At 46.8% G+C, this 23,079-nt stretch overlaps 1 protein-coding gene across 2 annotated transcripts; it reads left to right on the top strand.

Moving 5' to 3' along the window:
* The first annotated feature begins 592 nt into the window (after positions 1 to 592).
* LOC119704490 (T-lymphocyte activation antigen CD80-like) lies at positions 593 to 21,263 on the top strand. 2 transcript variants are annotated; one of them, XM_038145835.1, is made up of 7 exons: positions 593 to 742; positions 886 to 990; positions 12,328 to 12,651; positions 14,016 to 14,297; positions 16,315 to 16,440; positions 19,130 to 19,253; positions 20,685 to 21,263. In XM_038145835.1, exons 2-6 carry the CDS (start codon positions 903 to 905, stop codon positions 19,234 to 19,236), a joined length of 927 nt encoding a protein of 308 aa, XP_038001763.1. In that variant the 5' UTR covers positions 593 to 742; positions 886 to 902; the 3' UTR covers positions 19,237 to 19,253; positions 20,685 to 21,263. The 2 variants fall into 2 exon arrangements, with proteins under 2 accessions (XP_038001763.1, XP_038001771.1); XM_038145843.1 differs by having other exon boundaries at positions 598 to 742; positions 891 to 990.
* The last annotated feature ends 1,816 nt before the right edge of the window (positions 21,264 to 23,079 follow it).

The following is a 23,079-nucleotide window of genomic DNA, read 5'->3' on the forward strand; positions in this document are numbered from 1 at the left end:
TCAAAGCAGGGATTGTCTAGAGGGATTGTCCATCCTCTCCCCTTGTGCCCTTGGGTGAGCAGTGGATGCCTTCTGGGGAAGGCAGGACACAATGCTGGGGAGGCAAGTGCTCCCTCCATTCTATTCCAGTCCTCCTTTCCACAGGGCTGGTGGATGCTCTCTGGTGACACCATGACCATCCATGACCATTTGGCCCTGCTGTCACATCCTACTCCCTGTCCGGGTGCTCAGCCATGGCATCCATCACGTGCAGCCTAAGCACTCCTTCTTAAATTTTCTTTGGAAAATCCATTTCTTAATGGATTACTGCTGGGCCTGAAATGGTGGTGCAGGCATTGTGTTTAATTTCAAACATAATCGTATACAACTATTCCCAAAGTAGCATCAGAGTTTCACTTAGTTGCATTTTAACCTCCAAAGCCCCCAGCAGTGCCTGACCCCCTCCTGGCTGGAGGAACACCCAGAGCATCCCCGAGGGATGAAGGCAGCCCCGTGCCCGTGGGGGTGACGAGGGCAGCGGGGGCCGCGTCCTGGCGCACGCCCCGTGAGGAAGCCGTGGGCGGTGTGAGGTGACTTATGAAGCTGAGCAGCCTCCCAGCGCCACGACTTCCCCCTGCACCCTGTCAGGGAGTGTTTCAGCAGCCTGTGACGGCAGCCAGGCCTCCATGGCCTGGCACTGAGCCCCCTGCATCCTCCCTGTCTCAGGGCTGGCCTCGCTGCTGCTCCACCAGGAAAACACCAGGTACCAGGGGAGGGAAGCGGGGCAGCTGGGCTTGTGCTCAGGGTTTTTGGTGGTGACAGCAGGCAGGAAGGAGAGGGACACAGTGGAGGGTGCTGTGACTCCTCAGGCTCCGTTCCCCTAACCTTATTCCCCTCTCCTCCCAGCCCAGGAGCTACAGAAGATGATGTGCCTGCCCGCCTCCCCACCGGCGCTGGCATTGAGGACATGCCTGGGGTTCGGGCTCTGCGTGCTGCTCTGCCTTGGGATGGGTAAGCAGGAGCCAGGATGGGAGTGTGGGAAGGGGCTGGGAACCAGCAGCAGCACCCATGCGATGGTCAACAGGGGATGGTGGCCCTCAGGACACTCCTGGTGCCTTCTGCCAGGGCTGAGCCTAGGGTTTGGGGCAGCTGGCACTTCACTGAGGAGCCCTCAGCTCTCAGCTTCCCAGGCCCATTGCACCAGGCTGCTGGCTCCCAGACAGGCATGGTGATCTCCCATCCCAGCCAGGGTGAGAAAAATGAGAGTTATCTTGGTCAGCTGATGTCTGTGGGGAGCACATGGCACAACCCTTGGGCTTCGGTTTCAGTGGCGGCGTGGTTTCTGCAGCTTTTTGGGTGGCTAAAAGTGGGTGCATGGTGGAAAAGACTGGCAAAGGTGGTAGCTTGGAGTGCTCTGCACCTCCCGGGCAGCTCAGCACAAAGCAGAGTTCTTTCTCCAACAGCACAAATCCCCATTGAAGTCCTGCCTGGGCTGTCCCCTGTCCTTTTCTGAGGACGTGCCATAAAGCTCACACAGATCACTCCTCGCCTCAAAAGGCTTGGGATGAGTCTTCTCAGATGTGTGAAATGTTAACCTGGAAACCACACAAAATTCACTTCTGAGCTGGAGTTCATTGTGGATGCAAAATAAGTTGTGCTTATTGGCATTTTAGTGTTTCATTCCCGCTAAGGATGCTCTAGAGCAAACCTGGGCTGAACTGGGGCTTTCATTAAAAATCAAATGATGCAAAATTAGGAGCTTTTCATGCTCCTATTGTAAAACTGGGAGGTATTTGATGCTGGGTTTCAGTTTGAGTTTCAGTCTCAGAATTTTAAGATAAAACTTGGAGAATTTAGCAGGGAGTGAATTGCAGAGCTCACTTGTAAAGAAAGCAATGACCTCAAATGTCGCTCTGGGATCTCTGCTCTTCCGTCTTCCCCTCACTCCTTCCCCTACCTCTGTGCTTGCAAAGAATCTGTCAAGCACAAATATATTTTGCTTGTATTTGCATCAGGCACTCTATCATGAGCAGAACTGTTTCTCTCACAGTATTTTAAAAGCTTGTGGTATGTTAATAATGTAATTACAATAATATGGTAATTTGCCAGTCATGTAATTTCTCTGAAAATTATTCTGGTTCCTTGGCTAAAGAATGTATAGTTGGATGTATAGTTTGATGCATACTAATATCCACTACTAGAAATAGGAGTTTGATAAAAAAACTGAGTGTTCATCTAGTTGTATTTTTGGGGCACAATTTTTAGATGCTTCTCAAGCAACAAGTCAGTGGAAGTCCTGGTGCCTCAGGAGCAGGTGCTTGGCAGACTGATAACAGCAGGACAGCTGATGCACTTACTTTCCTTTCTGTCTGTACTCTCACACACTCTGAACCCTTTCTCTCCAAAGATCAGCATTCCTACATCAGTGCTTCTGGAAAATACATGGTGCAGTACCCACTAAGGATTGGATTTTAAAAGCTTTACTGGTGCTTGTGGGTGATGCCTCCTCAAGGCTGCCCACAGGGACCACAAGGACCGAGTTCTGACCTTGTTGTGGCAAAATAGTGGAGCCTTGGGTGTCTGCCATCAGCCTGGCAATGACTTTCCACGCAATACTGAGTGAGTCACCACATTTACAGGCCTGACCCCACATGGGACTGCTCATGACCACATCAAGGCACAGTCAGGGCTGGCTCCCAGACCCCGTGTCCTTAGTTTGGCCCAGGTGTCCTGATGCTGGCACACCTCCCTGATGTAGCACTGCAAAAGGTCAGGTAACATTCCAGGATGGAAACAAGTGCCCTCTGTAAAGCCCATGTGAGTAAAATAGTAACAGAGGGATGCCAGCCTGAATTTTCATGTCATAGCAGTGGAAAGCATTAATGGGGGGCTTAATTAAAAGGGATTTAAAGGTTGTCTTTCATCAGAAAGGTTGAAGGTTGATTTGAAGTTGTCTTTCATAGGAATTTCATGTATGTGCAAATACCCATTTATTTTCCTTTGAATTGAATTTTGCTACTCTGACATTGGCCTGAAATGCCAGTGTAATTTAGAGCTGCTTCTGGCATGTCATCTGCTGCTGGAGACACTGACATCCATGAGCACCCCCTTGTCTCAGCAGACAGTGGCAGAACAGCTTTGGTTAACAGCACAAACTTTTTTATTTATTATCTGAATGCACTGCTGGTATCCCCATGGGCTTGGTTTTGTCCTGCCATTGCACCTTCACACCTACCTACAAATTTTAGGATGTTCTCAGTCCCAATTTGTTATCCTAGAAAAATATAGCTTGAAGTGCCTCAGTATGACCTTTCCCTGCCCTGTGTGCAAACAAAGCATAGGCACTGACTTCACGGACCCAGCAAGCCCAGCTTTATGTCCATGGAGTATTTAAAAACTTCCCTGGAGTCTTTTCTTCCAGCTGGGGACCACTTATCTCTTGGTTTCTTCCCAGGGGTGAAATTTTTTGAGAAGTTTTGAAGAAAATTCCCTACAGCTTTTCTAAGTTACTGGAGAGTTGGGAAGGGAGGGGGAATATCCACTTCAGTCAGCGAGCAGTGGCTCACAAGTAACTCATTCCGGGAATCCCCTTCCCTTGTGTTGTTCCCAGTAAAGAGCTCGGAGTGGAGCTGGGTTTCAGAAAGGGACAGTGAGGGCTGAGAAAGATTCCCTGTTCTGTGGCCACCCCTAAATACTGAAGTGTCTAGCAATGAGCTTTAGGTGTCTGATTTCCGTGCCAGCTCTGCTATGGGCTGTGCTGGGGCAGATTTCACGGTGGAGATGGCAGAAATTTTTCTTTACGTTCCGGATTTGCCCACTTGATCAGTGGATGCAAATTGAGTTTCTGACTTATTCCTCTTCATGCCTTCATCTGTTGTTTTAATTTCTTTTTCGGATGAGTTTCTGTCTGCTGTTCCAGACACGTGGGAAAAAAAAGGTCTTTCGAAACCAAGGGCAGCGGATCTAAGGAACTCCTTTTTCATCCAGAGTGAAACCTGCTGTAAGAGCTTGTCTGGAGAAACAGAAACCCACCTAAAGCCTGCTGCTTTTTGCTTCTAGAGACTGTTTTACTTCTTCTGTTGAGTGCTTCTTAGAGGAAAGAATTCTTTAGGAAAAAAAGCACAGAAAATTAAACTTAGACAAACTACATTTTTACACACAAAATAGAGTTAAAAGCATAAATGCCAAGTTTGTGTGGCTATGGGTCAAATGTTCCTTTCACCCACATCATTTCCTTTTTCCAGTTAGATTGGAATGAACCCAGATAGCTGCAGTGACCTCATGTTGCTCTGACTGCAACAGCTTTTTTGCATTTCTTGGATCACTAAGACATTTGTATCCTTGTTGCCGTGTGCATGTTGGACATTCCTGCATTTAAACATGCAAGGTTTGGAGTGCACACTTTTATTAATTGGGGTAGATTAGCAGCAGAAGATGCCACCCTTAGGCCCTCTCACCTTTCCTGTTCATCACTGCCTTGATTCTGAGCTCCAAGTGTGGTTTGATGGGGGTAATTAATCTGATATAAATGACTGATGTTATCCCTCTGCCTCTCTTGTGGTGAGTTAGTTTTTTTCAGAACCAGTTTGCTTTTACACCTGTGCTGTGCGCCCTGGAGGGGGACGGACGCAGACGGGAGTCACAGTTGAGGGGTACAAACAGGTCATTGCCACCAAGAGATGCAATCCTGCTCCTCTCTGACTGTGTGATCCTCCTCTTCTTTGCACATGTCTGATCCCTGGATTATCTACTTCACCTTCCAGCTTAGCAGAAACTTTCCTTTTTTTTTAAGACTGATATATTGAACCAGACTCTGGAGAACCCTGTAAGGGAGAACATGTGGGACTGGAAGGGAAAGGGGAGCCAGATCCCTTCTGCTTGCATGGGGAAGGCATGAGATCATTATGAGTTTGTTGTCTGGCTGCATCCTGAGGTTGTGCCAGGCTGGGGGAGAATTTCCATATTCAGAGAAATTCTCATGGAATTACAGACTTTGTGTTGGAAAGGACCTTAAAGCTTAATTTGTTTTAACCTCCCTGCCATGGACCTCACTTCCACTAGATCAGGTGGCTCAGAGTCCTACCCAAAATGGCCTTGAACACCTTCAGGGCTTGGACATCCACAACTTCCCTGGGCAATCTGAGCCAGCACCTCACCCCCCTCACAATAAATAATTTCTTCCTAATATTTCATCTAAACCTTCCCTCCTTCAGCTTGAAGCCATTCTCCCTTGTCCTATTGCTACATGCCCTTGTGAAAAGTTCCTCTCCAGCCTTCTTTAAGCTCCTTTTAAGCACTGGAAGGCTGCTCTAAGGTCTCCCTGGAACCTTCTCTTCTCCAGGGTGAAGGTTTCTCCTTCCTTTTAAGCATGTGTTTCCCAGTATAAATGCTGTGCACATGTGGATGTGGTATCTTCTGTAGGGTGGCAAGGCAGATGTGCTGGATGCAGTGAAGTCTGTTCACTTGGCAGAAGGAGGTCAGTTTTGTTTTAAAATAGATTAACTTTATGTTTAATTGTAGCTGTTCTGTCCCCTTTGGAGGGGCATCACCATTGGGAGTCTCAGGAGTTCATTTGAGAATATGTAAATCGTTCCCAACTCGGAAATGCCACAGGCTTTGCTTCTGCTTTTTCACTGTTATGCTTTTAAAATATCATTGGTCCCAGGGGACTCCCTGACTGAAAAGAAAGTGCTGACTGATGGCTAATGGTGGCATTTCTACCTGCCCTGAGCTAAAAGGACATCCACCTTTTGGTGAGCTCCAGTTTTATCTATCACATAAAAAGTTGTTAGAAAAGACAACTGAAGGAAGTCTCTCTGCACACCACTGCTCTCCTCTTAGCAGGTACCCTCTGGTGTCCTTCTGAGTGCCCTGCAGACAGGGATGTGATCCCCGTGGAAGTGCTTCAGAGAGAGCAGAGCTCGCTGTCAGACACAAGTTCCTAAAAGGAGAGAGCCCTTCCCTGCCCTGCCCTGCTCTCAGAGCTCCAGCAGCCCCTGCCCAAGGCTCTCCTTCCTCTCCCTCTACAGCTTCTGGAGCTTCCAGACCCCTGTGGGCTGCTCTGCTCTGGTTTCCTGAGGGTCCCAATGGTTAATTACCATTCTCCATGCCGAGCTCTTATCTAGGGCTGTGTCATCTCTCTGACTGCCGGGGCTGTCTGCAGAGCATCCGTGAGTCACAGCCTGAGCACAGACCAGTTTTTCTAACAAGATAATAGCTGGCAGGCCTGCAGCGTTGGTAGCTGCACTGGTTAGTGTTGCTATGGCTGTGGGCAAGCACTTCAGCAGGAAAAAAAATTAAAATTTGTAATTTTTCGACTTTGAAGTGGGCTTATGTGAGAGGTATCATACTTGATTTTCCTAGTTGCTGGCTACTTTCACCTTCTATCAGTTTCAAGAGAGGGCTGGCTGCTTGGGGAGCATGTGAGACAGAGATTTAGTAAGCACTGAAGAAAACTACAGCCTTAAGCAGTGGGGAGGACCTCAATTTCAGAAACTGCTGAGAGGACAGTAGCATGCATGGCAGTGGTACTGCAGGAATTAGGAAAATTATCTGAGAACATCTTCAGCTGGAAGATAAATATAGAGGAAGTACAAAGTGATCCTGTCAGCAAGAGACAGAGACTGCAGGGGAAAAAATTAACAAATTTATTTTTGTCTGTCTTTGTGGCAAATCTCCCCCACCAGCCCGCCTTACACAAATGCCACATCTAGTTTCTGCTCCCAAACCAGGAAACCAAAAGAGTGCTGAGCAAGATGTAGGAATTTGATCTCTAAAGGAACCAAAATATGCAAATTTTCTGAGGACATCCAGATTTAGGGGCCATCCCAGCCCTTTTTTATTCTAGCAGGGTCACAAGGGCTGGGAATGGGAAAAGGGAGAAGGTTCAGAAAGTCTCTTCTTTTGCTCGTTTCTCCAAGTCAAAGACGTCCTTCTGTCCCCACGGCCGTGTGTCCCTGCTGGTTTGCAGGGGACAAAGCGAGCTCTCTATCCTCTCCTCCCACTCTGCAGCAGGGAGAAAGCTCTAAAACATGATCTAGTCCCCATCTCCGAGTGATTCTGGTTCCATATCCAGCTCCTCGCTTGGATCTGACCTCCTGGCTGGTGCCAAGCTGAGGAAATTGCCAGTGATTTGTGCAGAGTCGCGATTTTACTCATGTAACAAGCACAGCAGACTGGACATACCCGGGCAGGGCAGCTGGTTTGTCCCAGGCTGACTCAGAAAGCAGATTTGTATCTCCTCAAGTACCGAAACCTGAGCTGGAGCAAGAGGTGTCAGCTGGCTGGAGCTGCCCCAGTGAGCCCCTCTGCCAAAGTATTTCAGATTTCCTCTTGTCTTCTCAGATGCTATTGAAGATCACCCTCTGGTTTTCAGAGCCACTTCATGGCTTCAGGGATTTCTTCACTAAGGTGAAGATGTGCAAGCACACACAAAATAAAACAGAGTTACAATGGAATGAAGGAGTGGGACACCAAAACACCCTGTGAGTGTTATAATAACTGCCAAATCAACAGTACAGAGCTGGGAAAACCAGGGTTAATCTTTTGTTTAGAAGGAATGTGGAAGCATAAAGATGGGAAGTGCATAAAACCATGTCTGGGGTATCCCAAGGTTACAGCACAGAAGAAAGCAACAATGAACTTTTAGAAAAACTTGTTCAGACCATTTCCCTACCTCAGAGCTGCCATGCCATCATCATGCACTAGGATTAATCCTGTCACTTAACTGCTGCAGGCACACTTGAGTAGTGTGAGTAGGTACAGGGAATTCAGGGGAATCACTGCCAAACAAAGTTCATTGCTGGTTTCCTTTGGGACGCCTTCTTTTCTCCTCCCCTCTCCAAACCACATTTGGGATGCTTAAGGGAACTTGACCTAAACAAAGCATCAGGATTTGCAGCTGCTTTCCTTCACCAAAGCAGCCCAGAGCAGCAGCAGGAGGCCTGTGGTTTGTGATGAGATGTTGGGCTTGGGGTTGTGCAAGGGGAAAGGGCCACTCCTCCTTTCCGTGTCTGCCAAGACCTCTCTTTGCATGCCTGAACTTGCTGGATGGAGTCTGTGAAGAAGGAGCCTCAGAGGCTTGCCAGGCACTCATGCCTGGGTTAATCTGCAGTCACAGACTCTGTGAAGAGGACAGGCAGCAGGGCCTTAGAGCACCCACTTTTCTCTGTTTCATCCCATCTTCCTTAGTGCACAGGGTCTTTTCAATGAAGCACGTGGAGGACAGTGGTTTTATGCACTTCTGAACCAGTGTCTCCACATAGAGGTTATCTGGGCATCTAGCAGGGTCTTTCTGTCATCAGTGTGTTCCCAGGAGTCACTGATTTAAACACAAAGCTTTTCACGTGTAGCACAGGACATTTGCTGGCTTTTGGCTCCATGGAAAGCCTGGGGAAGGTCTCATTCCTCGTTGGTAAAATCACCTGGGATAAAGACAAGATCAAGGGGGAGTGTCTAGTCTTTTAAGGATTCAGCTTTTCAATATGTCTTGATTTTTTGACTTGTTGTTTGTTTTGCTTGGAAATCCCTGTAAAAAACTGCATTGCCCTCAAAGGATAAATCATGCAAGTTTGAGGTGAATGTGCTGTTCACAGAAAATGAGGGGTATGAGCTGCAGAATTACCTGCAGAGTGGCAACCCCAGGTGCATCGTCCTAGGCAAAGCCAGTGATGCCATTAATTTGCAAGCAGAGATACCAGCTGCTGTTGCAAAAATAAATAGGGGACCAGAAGGAAAAAAAAGCAAAGCAAGGCTCAGAAGGGCAGAGAAACAGGGAATGCAGGGGAAAAAGAATGGCTTTGGAACTTCTGTTCACCAGGACTTATCTGGAGGTTTCCAACAGTTTGAGGGTGCTTCTCCAGGGCATTGCTAGGTCTTTAGCTGCCTTTTACTGTCAAATCTCTCTGCAAGACTTCTGTGCCAGAGGAAATCTGCTCTCATGCACTGTCTGACTGCATGTGTGGTCAGGATAACTCTGTGGCTGGGGAATTTCTGAGTCAAGGCTTGGGCAAAGAGTGCAGGAAATAAGGTTACAGGCTCAACAGCTCTCCTGACTCTGGGAGCTGACAAGAAGGAACAATTCTCTTCAAGACTCCTTTCTGTTCCAGTTAGCCCCGCTGTATGGGGCATCTGCAGCACAGGCAAACTTTGAATGAAGAAAGCTTTTCTGCCCAGGGAAGAGAAAGTCAGCCCTTCCATCAGTTCAGCATTGCCATGGGCTTCCAATGATGGAGTGATATGTGTCCACAGCAAGAGAGTGGGTGGGCTTCAGAGGGGTGGGAAGAGGAGGGATCTTTTTCTAGAAAAGTCATTAAAAATGATTTCCATGGCGAATACCTTCCCCACAGCCTGGCTGCAGAGAGCATTCAGCACAGAAACAGCACAGAACTGGATTTTCATTTTTGCTTTGCAGTTCACCTCTAAAGTGAAAGGGGACTTTTGTAGGGCTGAATGACTCTTCATGGACTTTGGTTCCTTCAGGCTTGCAGCAGTCAGGTTGCAGTTTCAAGGGTGCAGAGCCTTTTAAGGGTAGTCATGACATCAGCAGGAGTTTCCAGCCCCTGCACATGTACTCCCGAGAAAGTTTTTGTTCTCCTTTTGGTTGCAAAGGAGACTCTGAGGGGCAAGGTAGGGAGAACCTCATGCAACTCATGATGTGATGTCACCCTGACATTTACTATACACCTACTCTTCCCCTATTGCTGCAAAAGGAAATAGAAAATGATCTTTATCAGTCCCAAAGTTTGACTGGATGTTTGACTGGCTGCTCTTTCGAGTCTCTCCAATAATAGTAAGAGCTGCACTGTGACAACAAGCGAAGATGTGGTCAAAGATAAAAACACATGTACACACAAACACACACAGAGGTGCAGGAGAAGCAACTTCAACAATCACAGCCTGAGGTGGGCTGCTTTTCAGGTGAAAAGAAGGAAATTCTTTCTCACACAGCATGTAATCAAACTGCACAAGTCATTGCCAGAGGGTGTTGTGAATGCCAAAAATATATGTGCATTCCTGAAAGGGCATTGCTGAAAGGGCATTCCTGAAAGGGCAAGAACTCTTCCTGTAGGGTAGGTCTAGTAGTAGCAATTTAAATGCTGATGTCAAGAAATCCTGAATTTCAGGCTCCAAAGGTTGGCAAGACAAGGCAGATTTTCTCCTGCGTGGAAGAATTAGTTTTTCTCTCATTTGGTTACCAGTTGATGGCTGACAGAGGTCAGTCTGCTGAGCAGCTCCTGGCCTGCCCCAGCTTGGCTGCTCAGGATCTGCAATGCATTAGAAGGGAAAGTACAGTAAGGGGGGGAAATAATGAACCTTTCCCTTTGGAAGGCCACTGGAGTGGCTGAATAGAGGGAAACCCGTTAAATAAGAAGTTGCTAATTTAATTACGTATTCTATCTTATTTAACTAATATTAAAACATTCCATAGTGTCTACAGGACATCCACAGTATTTTTTTGTGTGTTTCCTACAGATTTAATGTCAAGTATGCAAGTGGTACAGGGGTGGGTGTGCAGCAGGGGAAGGGAGTGAAATTTATTTCACAGAATCAGAGAATCATTTAAGTTGGAAAAGACCTTTAAGTTCTTTGAGCCCTTTAACTCAGTCCTGCCAAGTCCATCAATTAACCATATCCCCAAGTGCCACATCTACATGTCTGTTAAATGTTCTGTCCCAGGCTTTGTGTCTGGGCTTTACTCCAGCTGTGGAGAGGCACTGGCTGAGCATCTGCTTGTCTCCCTCCAGCACTGGCAGCTGTAGGATTGAGAGCAAGTCACCGGGCTGTGCCACAGGGGTCTTGCTGTGACAGTGGCCCCAGGGTCCGTGAGTCACCCCAGGGTCTGTGAATCACTGCTAAGCAAATGAGGCCTGGCAGGCAACCAGTGCATGGCTGCCTTGGCCCCCGGCTGAACGTGAGAGCTGCAGCATCCCGGTCCCGCCGAGAATGCTGCTCTCTGCCTCCGGACAGCGTGGCTGCAGTTAGGCTGGGACTATCAAGAGTGAGCCAGCATCATGCAGACTTTGCTGGGGCAGTGGCAGTTCTGAGGCTCAGCTTTGTGCACTGCTCAGCTCACACTTCAGGCTTTGCACGTGGGCCCTCCCCTACCCCAGTGGGTGATGCTGCGTTGTCCCCATCAGTGATACACCGTCTGTCAGGACTTTCCAGCTTCCTCTCCCAGGTGTGTTAGCTGACGTGTGTTCTGCAGGGAAAGAAGAGGGAATCTGAATCTTTTCTGTCCTGAAGACAGCTATTTCCTTGTTTTTCTGCTCTCAATCAGTGGAGAGTAACAGACTGATATTGATTGGAGATGAGTGCTAGGGCAGCGAGGCCGAGGCAAGCAGGACAGAGAGCAACCTGATCTTCTGGGCTAACAAAGCTGGGTGCACATCATCCCCAGGCTTGCAGTAACTCAGGTGCAGCACAGGGCTGTGTGTCCATGCTGGGTCACCTTTCAGCAGCAGCAGGAACTCCTTGCTGGGCTGCTCCCTCGGATGTGGAAAGAGGAAGGAGTGGGAAAGCAAGGTGGATCACGAGAGCAGGGTGCTTAGTAGGGGAATTACTGCTCACATAGTCAAAGCTGTACCTAATTTCACCCTGCAAGGGTCTCAACTTATTGTTGTCAGCACATGGCTGTACTCCAGGTATGGCACCAGCACAGTCACTGGCCAGAATTCGGGAATATCTGTGCTGGTTCCAAGTCATCCCATGAGCTTTCACAAAGATAAATTTGCTCTGGCTAGACTAGGCAAAATTGTTAATTTGCTAATGCTGGAAGGTTGATGATAGTGTGGCTGCAACCTTTGTGTATCATTGTAGGGTTGATTCTATTTTCTGGGATCTTGAATGTTTTGGGGGTTTTTCCTTTACAAAAAAATAACTACCAAAAATCCCCCAGCCCCCCTGAACAAATAGTCCACTGTGGCCCTGTTAGGCATGCAGAGAACCCAGTGGAGAGTGACACAGATTTTCCAAACACCAGGCTCTGAAAAGGGAGAGCAGAAGAGATAGCAGTTTGTGCCTGTGTGTTTCTATCCCTGTTTTTAAAGGGGCCAGCAAAATTTCTGTTCAGGTAAGGACCTCTCCTGCCTTTGCCTTCAGCAATCCATGCAGCAATCCAGGTGTGCCCGCTGGGTCATGATCCTGAGTAGGAGTGGAGCATGATGTGCAAGGCAATGCCCAAGGATGGCTCCCCTCAGTGCAGAGCTGAAGCTGTAAAACAGCTCGGTGGCTGATTGATGAGGGATGTGAGCAGTCAGAGCCAAAAAGGGTGAGCTTTAGGCAACAGGTCCTGGCACAAGGTTGTACCACTCACTGACTCAGTGACTTTTGTTTGCCCCTCCCCTGCAGGCCAAGCACTGGAGAAGAAAGTAGTGAAAAGCAAAGTGGGGGAAAAGGTCAGCCTGCCTTGTTGCCATGAAATTCCCAGCTCAGAAAGCCTACAAAAGTACCGGGTCTACTGGCAGAAGAACATTACGGATGTGGTGCTGGCCTACTCAGAGGGGAATATGATCTCCCAGCATGAGCGGTACCAGAACCGGACAGAGATGGACCCCTGGAACCTCACCCTGTGGATCTCACCCACGGAAATCCTGGACAATGGCTCTTACCAGTGTGTGGTTCAGCGCAACTCGGTTCTCATGTGTAGCGAGTCTGTCATCCTCTTTGTGACAGGTAGGTGGGTTGCCTCCTGACGCCTGAGGCTCTCCAGTGCCAGCTTCTGGGGGTGAAGGATGCTCTTCCAAGCCTATTCATACTGTAGCAGATAGACTTTCATCAGGAAGCTTGAAAGAGTGTTAACTGCTTCCTTTCCAGCAGCCTCCCTTCTTACCTTTCTAAAGCTACCCCAGGTACAGAAATTTTTTTCCCCACCACTAAACCCAACCTCCTCTCCTTGATGTCTTCCTCTTGTGAAAAGATCCCTCCTGGGCTCATCCCCAGGTACCACAGGTGGTGGGTGCCTGAGGAAACCCCTGCTGTCTTTGGGGCAAAACAAGACCAAGCCCTTAATGCCTGGCAGGCATTCAAGCTGAAGGAGAAATAGGGTGGCCATGGCAGCATCCCAGCCCTGCATCCAAACCCCTGTGGAGCTAGCTGCGCTGCAGCTCCACACCCTAGGGCTGAATTAATCATGGAGCTTTGAGGCTTTTTACATTAAAGAAACCGAGTTCTTTTGTTCAAAATGAATCTGAATCTTCTCTTAGATTGGTAGCCCACAAAAAGTTCCACTGACATTTTCCATTTCTACTGGTGTTTTTGTGGCAGTTGATCTCAAACAAAGACAGAGATACTGGTGACATATATAAATATGTACATGCATTTGAATGCCTTTAACAGCAGAGAGTTACATGAATCTTCCAGACAAGTCAGTGAAAGAACATTCCTCGTCTGGAAGGAGATTTGCAACAAAAAAAAATACAAGCTGCTGAGGTTTGGCTATTTCCTGCTGGTCTGAGGGCATATGTGCAAGGAGACAAATTTAGTGATCTTTCTGGGAACTGGCATGAAAAAAGGGAAGTGTACTGCCAGCACCCTTTTTTAACCATGAGGGTTGAGGACTTAACTGCATAAAACCCGTAAAACTACGGATCTCTTTTCCGGTCCACAAATACTCCAGTTTCTTTCCGGCCAGAAATCCCCTTGCTGTCTTAACAGGCCAGCTGAAATAATTATTGTGGACTTCTGCTCCCTTTGGTGAAGTGGGATCAAGTTATGGTGGGGATCAGGAAAGGGAAATGCTGGAATCAGGCTGGGACATCTGAAGGGATTTTCCAGGCTGGATGGCAGAGTGGTATTGCTGGGACAGTGGGCCTGGAAGGAAAACTGTCTCTCCTTGCTTGCCACTGCTCAGCTACACAGCGTTGAGCAAGTTTCTTTCACTAGTGACTGGTTGCTTGGTATCCTGGCCCACAGGCAGAAAAAACTTCCCATGGTGAATGTCCTTCAGGTGGGGGAGTCTTTGATTTGGCTGTGGGTTTTGGGGGCTGCAAACCTTGCTGTGGCCTGACAGAATGGTAACCAAACCTCTCTTGCTGCAGCTGACTTCAGCAAGCCCAACATAACAGCAGAAGTGTCCGCTGACTTTTGCGACTTGACTGAGATGGCAATAACGTGTTCTTCTCACGGAGGTTTCCCCAAGCCCAAAATCTCTGGAGCCCTCAACAACATGTCCGTGGAGTGGAATGCCAGCTGGGTGTCTGAGTCCAGCTTCAGCCCCTACAATGTCACTGGAAAACTGGTGTTCAACGTGACCAAAGACGTCAACATCACTTGCTCCGTTGAATACAGTGGCTTTGCCAAGTCCTCCAGTTTGCTTCTGAGTATGTTTTATTCATGTTTTTTGTAACAAAACCATTTTGTTGAATCTGCTGAGTTGCCTCTCTGAGAATGCGGCAGATTTTGTGCAAGTGTTCATGCAAGGATCACCCAAGGATCCCACCTGTGAACTACACACCAAAATATTTTAGAGGCTGGAAGATAGCTGGGGTGGGAAGGGAGAGTTACAACAGTGACTGACAAGCAGAGGCAGCTCTGTCTTCCTGCTTCTCTGCTACAGCTGTACTGAGAGCTGAACTGGATCCTGTTGTGATCTGCTAATGTCACATTTGGTGGCTCCCACATGCTAGTGCTGTCACCATCCTGTGCCACTCCATACCAGCATGGTCTTGCTACCTGCTGTGTGACACAGACCTGGTATTTGAACTGAGGGACCAGAGAAACATGTGTGCTTTAATAGCCACAGGCTGCACTTTAAAAGAATTTCCCCATTTAACAAGCATATTTGTCCCTGCTTCAGTGAAAGAAGCTGTCTGCTGGGGTCTAGAAAAAATTCTGCTTTCAAATGTAACATAGGGTTAACTCATACGAAAAGAATTCCATCACTGAGCATGGCTTAGAAGTGATGGCATAATAGATAAGTCTGTGCTTTGAAAAGCTTGAGGCACAAGTGGAAACAGCATGAGGGAAGGCAGCACACTACATTCCAGATGTTTTGCAGTAGAAGGGGATTTGCAAGAAAAATCGTAAAACCAAAAGGATTATTTTTTTCATATTGTTACCAAAAAAGTATTCTGAAATATCTCTGGGCCTGATGTTTTTACTGTGGAGATAAGGGCACCTTCAAGGGAAGATAAAGAAGCAGCATTTTTCCTAGGGAATTGTACCTTATTCATCAAGGTAGCTTATTCATCTATCTTACTAAAATCAAAGGGGCTTGTGGGGAGAGGTGCCGTTCAGCTTCAGAACAAACGCCAGGAACTAGTGCTTTATGAATATTGGCTATTGCTGGATGTAGAGCATAATGTCCCTAATGAAGGGAGAATAAGTTTATGAATAGCTCACTACATGGAAACAGAGAACAACAAAAAAGAAAAGCAGTAATCAGAGGAGGGTGCAGTGACACAGCCACAGCAGTCACAAACTCCCCACTTTTTTACTTTTAGGATGTGGAACCACTCCCATTTTGGTATAAATTGTCCTCCAAACAACCCTTTCATGAGCCCTGAGTTACAGACAGAACAGAGCCTCTGGTAAATGTAGAAGGCAACCCCTGCAGAGTTGGAGGTTTGCATCCCCTCCTGAGGGAAGGACTGAACAGCAGATCAGGCTAATTACTGTCTTAGGAGGGGAATGATGCTTACCTGTGCCAGACGCAGATGGTGGAAGAACTGAAGGTCTGTGCACATAGGTCTGCAGACCTATGGATGTGCAGCAAGTCCTGTCCTATACAAGAATGGCCCAGGATCTACTCTAAAATCCCAGTGGTAGAATGGGATTTTCCACCATCTCCAATGGTGAAAAGCCAAAGGCTCCAGACACACTGGGACTGAACTCTGCCACAACACTGTTCCTGCCATGCAAAAAAAAAGTCTATTCTAGACTGTTAAATGCATTCTCCCTTACCTGTGAATCCAAAAGGAAAAAAAAAAAAAAAAAGTATAAATCTGATGAAAACAGTGAGGAAAACTGCAGAGTACCTTTGAGAACAGAAATTTTCTAGCTGTGAACTTGTGAACTCAGACTTTTTCACCAAGCCTAGCTAACAAACAGCTCATGTGTCTCTAAATATTTCCTGTCTCAGTCCTGTTCTGGACAAGGACCCAGCTTTTTACATTCTGTGAATGTGTTAAAAATTTCAGCCCATAGCAAATGTGGGTGAATGGAAGAAATTTAGGTGCCAGCTTTGTTTGCTTGTTTATTGAGCAAATCCAGTTTCAGGCTGGATAGCTGAGTTAAGATTTGGCCAGAACCCCTGAAATTCCCTGAATACCTGCTCTTCCATGAAAATGCCAATATCCTTTAAGGCTGTTTATTTATGTTTTATTTCTCCTGTCTCAGAAAAAACAAACAACTGCGTTGTCCCTCCTGTGCCTCCACCTTATAATGTCATTACTGCTTCAATTATCATCGTTATCATCTTCATTCTGGCTATCACCCTGGCAGCAAGATACCTCCCAAGGCATGGTAAGTGCAGCTTCTTTTCCAAGAAGGTGTCTCTTAGTGCCAATGAAGTTTCTATGTAGGATACACATTTATAGAAACTTCACTGTCACACTAGGTATTTCTGTACCTTCTTCTCATTTTCTTTTTTTTTTTTTTTTTTTTTTTTTTTTGCCCTTTAGCATCCACTGTCACAAAATCTAAAATCTAAGCCTAGCTCATGATTTTCCTACATTTTATGTGCAGGAAACACTTGAGTTCAGATTTGAGAGTGAAGAGGCAATAGGGAGTTTTGACAGCAGATCAAAATATTTCCAAAATCGGGGATAATGAAGAGGTTCACAAAGGTTCATTTTAATGTATTAAGATGCTTTAAGATGCTTTAGGCTGCCAAGAATCTTGGTGATCATGATAGATACAGCAGAGCACTGAGAGCTTCATAACTGGATCTCTCTCCACACCCCACATCATCCCTCAGAAAGTCACTGAACCAAAGTAGCAAAAATACCTAGTGTTCGGGCCACAGGAAAGACTTCAGCAGAGCAATGTCCCATTTTTATGAGAACACCAACCAGGAGAGTTAGATTTGTATTCTTTGTATGGCCAAAAATGGCACAGGTAAAGTGTCTGGTCCTATCTTATGAAGCCTTCAGTAACTCCAGCCAAGTCTCCAAGAGTTTTTCAATGGCAAAGGGGACCTCAAATATCTCAGGGTTAGTGGACAGCTGAGTAATTTACTTTTTAATCTTCAGAAAAATCCTATCTGTTAGCTGTTGCTCCTAATCCTGTCTAAGCTGACCTTGCCAGAAAGTCCCTGAAGATATGGGCAGGCATTCGATAGATTTATGAAGGCAGGTAGGATTGAAAGTCAACAGCAGTAGGTGCCTTACCCTGTGAGCAGAGCAGTCATAGAGAATGACAGCAGGCCTAGCAAATACATGAGGATAAATAACACCCAGCTGAGTTCTGTCAGGTCACTGGGGAAGCCACCTCTGGGGACAAGAATCCCACACTGAGGGCTCTGTGCTCAGGCCACTTACACCACCTGGCCATGGTATTCCCCGTTGGAAAAGGTCATTTTCTGGGCAGCAAGGGCTCAGCCCACTCACAGACACCTGTAAGTTTGCCATGCTTGTGTTTTCTGCTACCTCGACTTCAATTTCAGACAAATTCACTCCCAGGTCAGATGTGTGGAGGTCTCATTACTATTTTTCTTTTCCCCTCCTCATCAACCACATCCCTTCAAAAAACAACGTGACCATTGAGTCAAGCTGGGCTAATTTCCTTTCAGTGTTTTATTACAAAGAAAGGAAGTTTCTGGAAGGCTGTGACTCTGGGTCACACCTGTGCACCTCCTCATTTTCCACCCCTGTGCCCTTATGACACCAGTGCCAGTTCTTCTCCCCTGCTGTTCCCTGGGGCTGTGTCAACAGGAAAGCAACAAGCAGGCTGAAACCAAGAAAATCACAGTTGATCACAGCCTGTGCTGCATGTATAATGAACTTCTAATTTTAGGAGAAAATGAACTGGAATCGGAAGATTTGGCTCTCAACAAATATAGGCTGGAAATTAAAAGGTTCCTTACCAATAAATTAGCAAGATCCTGGAGCACACTGAATAGCCTTCTATATAGGAACTGAGTTGCTTTTTAAAGCAGATGTAAAAAGCATACCCATGTGGTAGAATGCAATCACCTGCAAACAGCATGGCACATGGCCAAATTAACTGGAATTTCCCTTTTAGTCCCACTTCCATAATATGCATGGGGAGTAGATTTGCTGAGTCAGGTGGTGCTATTTGGTTCAGCCAATTTCCAGACCAGGCATGGAAGAAACTGTAAAAGAAACTGCAAGAACTGTAAGGAAATGAAGCCAGAGCTTCCATCCAGCTTTCCAGTTTGTGTAGCTGTCCCATTTCAGTGCTGCTGTGCATGGCCACCTGTCTGGGAGGGGAAGTATCTGCCCTAAGATGCTTCCTGTGGCTGCTGCTGCAGGTCACCTCTCATGGGAGCTCAGAATAGGTCTGAGAGTACCTCTGTTCTTCTGGGCTATGGAAAGCTGAGTCAGGAGTTGCTAAGAGTGGTTTCTGAGCTCGAAAAGGCATGCTTCAAAGAGCTGAAGTGTGGGAGGGAAGAATAGAAAGGCAGAGCAAAACAAAACGAAGAAAACGAAGAATTCTCAGATACGTGATTGTTGTGGTGGCCAGCACAATCAGGTGCTTCGTGGAGGTTCACAACCGCCTACTCTGAGGAGAGCACAGTCTATTTTGCAGTAATTTAAAACTGAAAACACAAAGCACCAAGATCAGAGGTCACCTAAAGAATAGTTTAAGATTCACGTGTCATAATTTGTGCTAGCACAATTGCACAAGATTCAACTTGAACTACTAAAATTCAGTCATAGATGGTGAGATATTAAGAGGATCTCCTTAATCTGAGATCCTCTTAAAGCACTGAAAGGGTTTGTTGATTTTAACATAGGCATTCTTTCACTCCATAGGTAAACTGCAATTAGTGACATGTAACTTCCATCATTATTTCCCTTCTGACCTTATCTCGGCATGTAGCAACCTGTTTTTGTGCCAGGCTGAGGTTATAGCCCTGTGCTAATGAGAGCAGTTTTATCCATATGACAGTGTATAGATAATATTTATTTGTAACAGAGCTTTCTATCAGGACTATATTCATATACTAACAAGGGATCTTCTTTTTCAGTTTGTTCTCACTGTTGTAAGCACCAGGATTCCATGGAAGAGGATGTGAAAGAATACACAAAGGCACCCATGAGCTCTAAAGTGACAGCTGAAACATCATCTGTATGACCAGATAGCATTTGCAGGTAGTTTTCTTCACTCTTCTCTTGGCAAAACAGTTTCTCAAATACCATTCCATGCTTGTGCAATGTTAGCTCAAAGCAGCACGTGTCATTCAGCCGTCAGATCTGCAGTGACATCCCCTGCCATTGCCCCTGTGCTCCTTTTATGGGCCTCCCAACTGGGAGTTGGGAGGCCCAACTGGGAGACTGGGCAGTCTTTTAGTTCCTGTCCTCCTGTTGGGCTCATTTGTGAGTTACTCATCACTACCTCAGGTGCCACGTGTGGCTTCACCCCCTAGAGGTTCTGGCTGATTCCCTGTGAGCCTGATCTGATGGGAACATGGGAACATCACTGATGATAGAAATTGAGCATTGACCAAATGGAGGTGAGGGAGGGGGAACAAAAGAACAACTCCAGCTTTCCCAGTATGATCAGACACACCAGTCCACTTCTGAGATATGTCCATTCCTTCAGCAGCTGGAGGAAGAGAGAAGGAAAAGTTTCCTCCCTCAAAATTGCCCAGAAAACACTCATATTTTAAAAGGAGTTACTTTAGATAATGGGTTGTTACAAAAGATGGGCTGGGGAAGTCTGGCTTGCCAAGGTTTTATGACTACAAAGGATTATATTTGCTTTGGCTAGAGAGCTCAGCAGTTTTCAGGGCTATGTCCTCCAAAAAGACATTTAAGTGAAGATTAGCAGCTAACTGTTCTTATTCACATCATTATCCAGGTGACTGCATTTCCTGCTCTCACCACAGCACGCGGAATTGCCAGGGTAATGCCTGCAGAATTGCCAGGGTAATGCCCTAAAGCAACAGCTGCGGGGTCCTGGAATTCACGACTTTGTTAAGCTGCGCACTGCAGAATCGAAAAGTTTAATAGTTTGGAGATGGAAAGGAGGGGAAACTCTCATTCAGGCCACTTGTCTCATTTCCAAACCTGACCACCCACTCATGTTTTCCTCTGGGGAAGGCCCGGTCTGGAACAGATACTAGAGCCTTGGTTAGCATGAATTTTGGGGAGTTTTGTGATGGGAGTGGCAGGAGTTCACCTACAGAATAAACCCATTTTCTTTTGTTATAAAAGTTTGCCAGGATTTTCCTGTAGGTGGCTGGTGCTTCCCGACTCCAGCTGTCTGTGGACTGGGATGGAAGCTGTGCTTCCTTCGTGGCTGACTGGCATGTCGTGATGCACTGGGCCATGTCCTGCTGCTGCTCAAGTAGGGAAGCACGTTCATTAGTCATCCTCACTCTGTTCCCAAGGTTTTTGCAGGGAGCGCTGGGCCAGGCTGCAGCTCCCTGCTCAGAACAGCTCCGAGTTTAGGGACCAGGAGCCCTCTTGTGGAGGGCTCTCGCAGGTGATACCTGTTTGTCGGCTCCGCAGCATTACAGGGCTACATTTAAGGCGTGAAAAACAAAAAAATCAGTGACATCTTTTCCTCGGCCCCCTCAGGTTCTTCACGCTGTGCATCCCGCACTGCAGACTCCACTGTTCGTTGTACTGCGATGCTTGCTGCATGGCCCCTTTGGCTCTCTGCAAGGGGGCGGCAGCAGGAGAAAACTCTGCTCACCACGGCTGAAACACGACCTCCTGTGGACGGATGCAAACCCCCTCCTTCGCCACCGAAGCTGTGAGGTGGCCCCGTTACAAGGAGGTCGCTGGAATTCCAGATGAGAGGGCCCTCCGTGTTCCTGCAGCGGGGCAGAAGGATGTCACCAGTGGCACACCAGGTCAAGACTTCAGCAACTTCTGGCTTTGATGCTGCCTCTGTGAGAACCAAGGGCTTGCAGAGCCCTAGCCCACCTACCCCTTCAGTAACACGGAGCTGCCCTTTGGGACACCCCAAATCCTGACATGAAATCTCGTCAGTTTGTGCCTCCATGTTGCGAGTGGGAGCAGCCAAAACTTCTTTTATATTCAGCCTCACACAAGTATCTGTTGTTCCTGCTGGAGGACTTTGGATTTGGACTCGACCATTACAGACACACATCCCTTCTCCCCTAAAGAGGAAATAGTGGACACATTTTTCATGAAAAAAAAAGACACCTTGGCAGTGAGTCTATGTGCCTCATGCTTATTTGCAGCGCTATGCGACTTTTTAGGGAATGATACACTGACAGCACTCCTAAGAGCTAATTAATATTGCTTACCTACTGCAGTGGCACAAGTTCTCATACCCTTTCTCTCCTGAAAGGACATCATGGCCAACTCAAGCACCGAGGCACAGCTCCTCCATTCAGCTGCTGTGTGAGGGCACAGCACCGTGCACACACATGGCCAAGCTTCCATGTGCATTCCTTCCCAGCCACACCTGTAAAGCCCCTTTGGAACCTGTGTGACAGCCAGTGGTGATCTTATGTATTATCTACTGTAATCAAATGTAACTCGGGGCCTTGCTTCATAAACGTGGGTCTGCTTCTGTGTGTACATCTGCCACGGGATACTTGTTAGGGAAAGCTCTGCAGATTTTTGGGAGTTTCTCACAGCAATGTGAGGATATTTACTTTGCACTGAACATTGCTGCTTTCTGCCAGTGTTCTCTCTACCCAGCCAGGACTAGAAGGAATTTCCCTACAGGATGTTAACATTGAACAGGACTCATGTGATCCAGGTGACATTCTTGCCTACTGTGTAGGAAAAAATGGCTTCTCATTTTGAGGGGAAAGGAGGAAAATGCCCCAACCCCCAATAAGCTTCCTAAGCAACTCTGCCCTGAGATTGACTGGAATGTTTTTCCCTTTTGCTCTGCAAGCTGTACCCATCCCCTCACTGTTCTATCCACGTTATCAGGCAAACCAAAGTCTGAAAGCACAGCGCCATCCTCTTTGTGGGATATGTTGTTACTTGAGCCGCTTATCTTCCTAGGACACAGCAAAGACATAGTCCATCCATTTCACTTTTTTTCTAGTCGGTACATATTGAGAAACTGCTGGAGAAAATAGGAGGATTAAAAGTAGTTTATAGGATACTGAGCTCTGAGATTAAGTAAAAAATAAGACAATGCTCCCTTCCTACTCCTGCAGAGTCACGCTGCGCCATCACCTTTTTACTGCTTTCCCATTGTGTCAAGTGTAATGGGAACTTCAGAACATTCTTACAGAGGAGTTTTAGACAGTGAAAAGGAGGTAAGCTGGGGGCTAAGGAAACAGTTGCACTTGTGTGTTCTGATTGCAAACAAAACACAAGTGACAGAAATCAGGGTGTTTTCAAAAGGCAGCCTGACCTTATTGCAGGACTTGGTGCATGAGCGATGTGTCTCACACTTTTCAGATTTCCTGTGCTTTCAGCCTGTGCTTGCTCCAGCACAAACCACCAGCTCCTTGCAGGCTAACCACCCTCTCTTGGATTCACTTCCAACTTTGCTGATTTCCAAGTGTTCTTCCCTATAACCACACTGCAGCTGCACCTTGCCAGCCACACCACAGCTCTGCCAACTGGACCAGCATGTTTTCCCTCTCACTATCCCATGCTTTCTTCTTCTGCTCCTTACCAGTGATTGTGCAGCCTCCTGGAGAAGGGTTTGTCTTTTGCTCTGTGCCAAACCTTTTCACATCCCCACAGACTCCAGTAACACTTCCAGTAAATCCTTCTAAAGGAATCCAAAAATTTCACTGACAAGTATATCTAGCATCAGGTTATTTGGTTCATTTTTCATTAAGCACTAATACTCTGGATCACATTTTCTATTGCCTTATGCTGTATTCAGTGAGTTGCACACAAATGGTTTCTGTGAGACCTTCTCAGCTTCATATCTGTGTCATTGTAGCAAGTGAGCTGCTCTGTTTACCATGGATGGTTTGTAGATAATGTTGTTTCCTGGGGTTCCTCCTTTAATTGTATTTAAAAA

The sequence above is a fragment of the Motacilla alba genome, chromosome 1 (genome assembly GCF_015832195.1).
Source record: "Motacilla alba alba isolate MOTALB_02 chromosome 1, Motacilla_alba_V1.0_pri, whole genome shotgun sequence".
Lineage (NCBI taxonomy): Eukaryota > Metazoa > Chordata > Aves > Passeriformes > Motacillidae > Motacilla > Motacilla alba.